Source organism: Phalaenopsis equestris, unplaced genomic scaffold (genome assembly GCF_001263595.1).
Source record: "Phalaenopsis equestris unplaced genomic scaffold, ASM126359v1 Scaffold000006, whole genome shotgun sequence".
Lineage (NCBI taxonomy): Eukaryota > Viridiplantae > Streptophyta > Magnoliopsida > Asparagales > Orchidaceae > Phalaenopsis > Phalaenopsis equestris.
The window spans coordinates 1,311,986-1,319,429 of NW_018164448.1; the positions used below are offsets into that span (position 1 = coordinate 1,311,986).

The 7,444-nt window shown below is 33.1% G+C and overlaps 1 protein-coding gene across 1 annotated transcript in view; it reads left to right on the forward strand.

Moving 5' to 3' along the window:
* Window positions 1-1,891, forward strand: part of LOC110018283 — a 3,026-nt gene extending 1,135 nt beyond the window's left edge. The window contains exons 2-4 of the mRNA XM_020715553.1: window positions 14-271; window positions 309-439; window positions 1,438-1,891. Coding sequence (XP_020571212.1) covers window positions 14-271; window positions 309-439; window positions 1,438-1,675 — 627 coding nt within the window. The 3' untranslated portion in view covers window positions 1,676-1,891. The remainder of the gene's footprint in view (window positions 1-13; window positions 272-308; window positions 440-1,437) is intronic.
* The last annotated feature ends 5,553 nt before the right edge of the window (window positions 1,892-7,444 follow it).

A 7,444-nucleotide genomic window follows, 5' to 3' on the forward strand; every position in this document is an offset into this window, starting at 1 on the left:
CCCTCACCGCGGGCGGGAAAGCGGCGGGGGCGGCGGCAAGCCACCGGCGATCGCGAGTGCGGCCGATGACGGCCATTCTGATCGCTCTTCAGCTTCACTAGGGGAAGGAGGCGCGATCTCCCCGGAGGTGATTTCCATGGCAACTTTGGACGAGAAGAAGGTGGCCACAGAATGGAAGAAGATGGTAAGGGAAACGAAAGAGATGCTCAGGGCAAACGGGCGACACGAAGCGCTCATGGATCCCGATACGTTGCGGCGATTCGTGTCGTCCGTTACGGCAGGGGCCGGGCGTTACGGCAGTGGCCGAGCCGGACGATTTATCGGTTTATTGTGGTACGGAGTTATCGTACCGGATAGCACTCGCCGAGAACCCCGACAATGCTCTGCTCCTCTCCAATTACGCCCAGTTTCTCTACACTGTTCACCGCGACCACGAGAGGTAAAAGCTTTAATAAAATTCTCTTTTCAATAATTAAAAAAAATCGCCATTGTTAATCTGTTTTAAGTGAGAATTTGATAAAAATGAAAAATATGGACAGGGTTATTATCATGAATTTTGATATTTGCTTGAAGTTTTGAATAGTCGATGAAGAAAAAATATTATATCAGAAGCTTGATTTAACTATGTTACACATAAGATTGTAAACGAGCCGAACAAGAACCAGCTCGTGTTCGGCTCGTTTGCTTAGCGAGCCGAACACGAGTTGTTCATGAACAAAAATTTTTTTTGACAACCACAATCACGTAGTTATAAAATGTTAAGAGTAAAGGAAAGATTTAAAATTTATTATTTACATTAAAATATCATTTGAATCTAATTTAATAATTCTATTCTATTTTCTTAATTAATAATTTTAATTAATTATAAATCTTTGTAGTTTTATAGTCAATTAATTTTTTTTAAAATACTACTCATCAATTATTGATATAATATATATATAAATAATTGATGAGTATTATTTCAAGCCAAAACGAGTCGAACATGAACGAACAAATTTTTATTCGTGTTCTGCTCATTTCAGCTCGTTAACTTAGCGAATGAGCGGAACACGAGCTTCTTAACGAGCCGAACATGAATTTTTCATGAACAACGAGCCGTTTTGACGGCCCTAGTCACACTACAGACCCATTGAATAAAAAAAAAATTATTCTTTAATGTTGATGATCTGCCTCTTCCGGACACATTACTCAATTATATTAGAGTCATGATTTATTTTTGCATATAGACTCCTGATATAAAATTTTCGAATGAAAGTGACTCTCATATTTGTAAAGATCAATGTTTTGAGTGCTATGTATATAAATATTCCTTTTTCATTTTTATCAAATTCTTAAAGTTCATGCAAATATATTATATCGGTGTTTAGTTGTTAAAAATGCAAAATAATATGTTTTAGATGATACTTACGTAAAAACCCCATCTTGATGCCGAAACAGGGCGGAGGAATATTTTAGGCGGGCGGTACGAGCTGAGCCGGCGGAGGCGGAGACGCTGAGTCGGTATGCGAGCTTCTTGTGGTTGGCGAGGAAGGATTTGGAGGCGGCGGAGGAGACATTCTTGGAAGCCATTTCTGCAGATCCCGGAAACAGCCACCATTCAGCCAACTACGCCCACTTTTTGTGGAGCACCGGCGGCGAGGACACTTGCTATCCTCTCAGTGATTGTGATGCGTAAATTTTTCATCAGGTTCAATATTTATGTATATATTAATTAGTTCTAATTCTTTGTTAAATAGTGATGCTAGTCCTGATCATGCAAAAATATTATATATGTATGATATGTAAACATATGTAATATTTTCAGGGTCAGTAGATTCATGTTTGTTTAGGGTTGGATGTGTGCATATGTATTTTTTTAGAAATAATTCACATTTTTGAGAGTGATAGTTATAGTGAAATGAGAATATATGACTTGTATAATGTGTATGAAGGTGTGTTATTAAATTAGATAGTACTATCACGTGAATGATCATGCTCTAAGTGCCAAGGTATATAAAAGCTGTACTCAACGCTATTGGCACAGGAAACTCACAATCATAATCGACAATCAAATAGCATAAAAGATATTGGTATCGGTGCAATTATGTAGATACCACTTTAGAATGGCTATTTACAAATCAACCATCATCTTTCATTCATTTTTTCAAATCAAACTCTCACTCAAATATTGAAATTTATGATAAAACCCCAACTTATATTTTTCATTTTTATCATGTTCTCAATAGTTTGATCGTCACATGCGTAAATTTATACATAGGTTCAGTAGTTCAGGAAAATCACTTGAATGTTTAATTTGTAAATATCATTGTTTTGGGTGATTTGTATGTAAATATCTTACTTTATGAATGATGGAGCTTTACTTTTCAACATACATTTTGGGTTGTCCCATAAAAATATATTAAGCTTATTTTCGTGTTTTGTGTTGTAGCCTCATTGGACATAAGATTGTGGAAAAATCAATGAATTATCTTTTGGAATTGGAGTTTTGAAAAGAGGCCAAAATTTTTTTGGCATTCTTCTTTGTTTAGAATCTTAAAACTAAAAGATATAAATAATGTTATAAGTCATAAAAAATTATAAAGAGTTGGAGTGCATAAATTATACTTCTTAGCAAAGAGAAATATATTAAAAATTTATCATTTTTATTTTAAATGATTTTTTTTATCATCATGACATAATAAGGGAGCCATTGATTAGCAATTATTCAATACATTTCCTAAGAAAATTTTGCTTTTTTTTGAAAGCTTTAAGGATCAAGAAGAGTCTTTAAATGAAGTATTAGGAAAAATTTTCCTTTTTTGGAAACCATGTATAGCACTTTAGTACTCTTGATAAAGAGTCACAAAAGTTTACTTGTGGAATATGCACGACATGTGCAAGGCAATATATAGCTTTTATAGAAAGGAATATGAGAGCCTAAGAAGGAAAATTTAAGCATCGCCTAGTGATAGTAGTGAATTATTGTTTAATATTTTTACTATTTAGTGAATTTATGTAATGAAATATCATATTTATATATTTTCTATAAAGGAGCATTTTTTAAAAATATTATTCTTAAAAATAAAATAAAATAAGAAAACAGTCAAATCAATATGTGCAAAAACAATGGCTAGCTAGCCTATGAAAAAAGGGGGTCCCTCCTTTGTCTCTCCTCCTAGTAGCCATCCGCAGGTGCGGGCTAAGCACCTAATAATTTTTCTAGTCTGCAGACACAGCCCAATCCAATGGTTTATTTTGGATTTATAGAAGCTTATTTTAATATTTTTGAGTTTTTGAAATCAATTTTTAATGTTTTAGACTTATTTTAATACTTACATATTTTCTTACAAAAAATATATGCCACAATTTTCTTAAGTTTAAAATAATATTTTGCACTGGCATAGGCTTCAAGGTTTGAAAGTAGGAAGCATATAAAATGCCATTGAATTAAACTCATGACCATTGGACTTTTGATTTTCATAAGTTTATGAATAGATTGAACATCTTAATTTTTTTTAAAAATCAAATAATACTGAAAATACTTCAATCCAAATTCAAATGAGGCTAAATCAACCAATGGAAGTGTGATTAAAAATTTAAAATATTAATTAGGTTGTTAAATGATTTTTAAAACGTAGATGCTTAAAGTACTTTCATATCTCTTAATAAAAGAAACTAAATGCGCCTAAAATTACTTTATTTTGAGATCATTAGCAAAAAAAAGGTTTTTATTAGAAGGCTTATGATTAAATGAATCAACATGAGTGGTCTATTAGAATACTTTAAAATTTTGATTAAAATAGCCAAAATGCCACTATCAAATGCTACAAATAGATTTTTATTGTTCATTTATACATGAATGGGACTCTGACATGAAATTAGAAAGGGCTTGGATATCTAAAAAACATTGAAACCCTGCTCGATGCTTAATATTGAGAACCACCATTGACAAACTGTTGTAGCTTAACTATCATCTCTGATCACCATTATCTGCCTATTGTTACATATTTGTCAGCACTCAATTGTTATCTTCTAATCACTATCTAGTTATCCTTTTTTGTTTGTTATTTCCTAATTATGACTATTCAAATATTTTCCCTTGGTTATTATAGCAGATCCATTGATATCAAATTATCTTCATCCGACAACCTTCGACCAATTATTATTGACTGATTGTCATGGTTTCACCATCATATCTTGATTATCATCCATTGCACGTCTTTCATATCACAATCATCATCTCTTGATTGTCATTCTCGCTCTACATTATTTCTCTCTCGTTTTCGTATATCAACGATAAATCTATACTTTATAATATTATGGTCTATGATAAAGTATTAAATAGAAGATAGTTAATAGTTTGTTTCATTTCATGAGTTTTGATGTTACTCTATCGCATACCCAGTGGGAAAAGTGATGCATCCTAAATGATAGAACTAAGCATGAAAAAATATAGGAAAACTTTCATACATACTTTGTATTTACATATCTAACACCTATAAATACGTCATATATTCTGATAATTAAAGCTTATCTGCATAGCATATAAATGTGTAACATATGAAAATACATAAGAATTGTGTGGTATGCATGTAAATGCCCAAAAAATAAAATATTATTTTGTTTACAATAAATTAATTTGTACATTAGGAATAAAAGAGTACAATTTACTTCGTATATTGGCAGATAATAAATACCCGTCGAATTATAGTTAGATTCCAATAATATTGTAGTCTTTAAATACGTCATATATTCTGAAACTATTTCGAATATGATGAAAATTATGATCATTCATCTGAGACAATGAAATTTCTAAAATTTAATCTTTTATCTCTTTACTTGTCATTTAAAAGTAAGAAGATCAACAATTGAAAGGTTTAAAAAATGGGAAGAATGCGTGTTAGAAGATTCACAGCAGTAGAGTGATTATTTATAGTTCACACTTAGATTATAAAAGAGTAGCAAGAGGAGACACCTTAACTTCTTACGTGTAAACCCTGGAAAGGGGAATAGGCCACGGGGTCGGGCTCAGTTGAAATAATTCACTATGCAATTGTGAGGATATAAAGACACTTTTCTCTTAATTAAGTTGGGAAAGATGAAATTACAAAGTTCATGTGCAGTAGTATTTAAACAATAATAGTCGTAACAAGCCTCGAAGCCTGTAGTTGATTGCTATGGAAGTTGTAGTTCGTCGTGAATGTTGTGGACTATCAGTAACGTTAGTTAGCCATAGAAGTTGTAGTTGAAAGTCGTGATACTAGTTGGGCATCGAAGTCGTAGATAATTACTTCAGGGTCATTGGTTGGCTACATATGTCACAATGGAAATCTACTGGAGTTGTAAGCCACTTAGGCTGCATTTGGTCACACCGACTGTAGTAGTAAGCTGTGATAATGTTCGTAGGCCATAGAAGGTCGAGTTCGGAGTTGTGTAGGTCGTAAATCATGTAGACCTTAGATAGTCATGTAGGCTGAAGTTGATAGTTGTGCGAGCTCCGAGCCACGTAGGCCGTAGTTGGTCACTTAAGCCGCAGTGCTAAGCTGTAATAACGTATGTAGGTCGCAGAGTGCAGAGTTGAGAGCTACATGAACTTTGAGCCATGAAAATCATAGCTTGTCACGAGTTGCAATAACATCTATAGGCCGCAAAGGTCGGAGTTGAGAGCTGCATGAGTTATGAGAGAAGTACCGGATGATTTTTTTACACTTAAATAAAAAAGGCAGGAGAGAAAGGAACTCACTGAATGCATGAAATATTTAATTAATCTGATCTTTAAGAGAAAGACATGGGGAAGCACACGGTGATGCATTGTAATATATGAGCAAACTGTAGTGGCACCGAAGAAAATGGCATCAAGAAAACGCCACTTTGAGCATTGTTATTGAGACGAGATGTGATAGAACGTCGCAATAAGTTATTCCAATTTAGGATAATATAATATAAGGATTGATATTAAATCGACAAAGTGGTGAGCAGCAAATCCTTTTCAAATCGTTTTCTTCCATTTTTATTTTTTTTTAGAGCTGTTACTGATTTTATTTCGAGCCAGCTCGAAATTAAACCAAGCTCGATCTGACTTGGAATCTAAAGGAGCGGCTCTAATTAAGCTATTTGGATCAATTCTAGCTCGAAAATCGAAACGAGCTGACTTGTTTTAATTGAATTGGTTTAAAATTAATGAATATAAATAAATAAATGTAAACTAAAAAAAATCCTACAATTTGTGCATTCTATTAAAAAAAAATCAGGCCAATTCAAGCCGATTCATGTATGGCTTGAGATTCGCTCGAAATAAATTCAATTCATGATTTCAACTTGTAGTTTAGCTTGTTCATTAGGATGCGAGCCAAAATTGGTCATCTTCGAACTATTATCAATATTCGAGCTAAATTCTCAACCTTATGGAAAAGGCAAGTCAATATAAATTTGAAGATTACATGTTGTGAATAAAAAATGTGTAAGCACTGATCTTAAAATGTTCCAAATGGGAGGAGTAAGACAAAGGTGGACCCATCAACAGGAAGATGTGTGGCGCGTTTAACTTAACGAACGAAGTTGTCCAAGCCAAGTTAGCAAAGATAAAAACAAACTAAGTCACGAGAAAGAGAAAAAAGAGAACCATGTGATTTGAGTCTAAACCATTCAACTAGAAATTAGAACAAAAGAGTATCCAAGCTAAATGCTACAAGAAAACCAAATTAATGTGGTAGCCTACTATCTAGTAAAATCAATCCCAGAGAAGGTCCTGTTCCACATCTTCTCCAACCATCGACAGATGCCTCAAGAGTTTCTCATCATGAATTGAAGATCAACAACCAGAGTGCCGTATGAGTTGGCTAAACCATATCGATGAAAGATCAACTAATCAAGCTGATCTTGTCAACCCGAGATCAACCAAGCTTAACGGGCCGAGCAGGAAAATAGCAGAACAACAAACTCATATAAGTAAAATATCGAAAATACACTAATACGGATTCCATTAAAGCAATGAAAAAAATGTAATATCATCATTATATCCCTTCTCATCTATAAATAGGGGATTCATTTTATAAATAAGACATCATGAATTACTTTTCATTCCCGCTCTCTCTCTCTCTCCGTATCTATACTCTATATCGTATGTGTGATTCAAGGACAAACCAAGATTCAACATTTATTTATTTATTTATTTTAAATCCAGAGATTACATATGCTATATTAGTGAGTTCTATAGGAAGATGGGTGCCATTAATTTACCTTCTATAATAATAAATTTTCAAAGAAGATGATATGCAGGGATGAAAATTTTGATTAAGATCAAAATCAGTTTCCAAGTATTAAAAAAAATAAAAATGTATTTTATTGTCATCCTTATTAAAATCGCTTGGAAAGGATAGGTTAAGCAAACTTATTTATGTTGACATTTAATTGAAAAAAAAAAAATTTAATGAAGTTAATTTAGCTTTAGAAAAAAAAAAACACG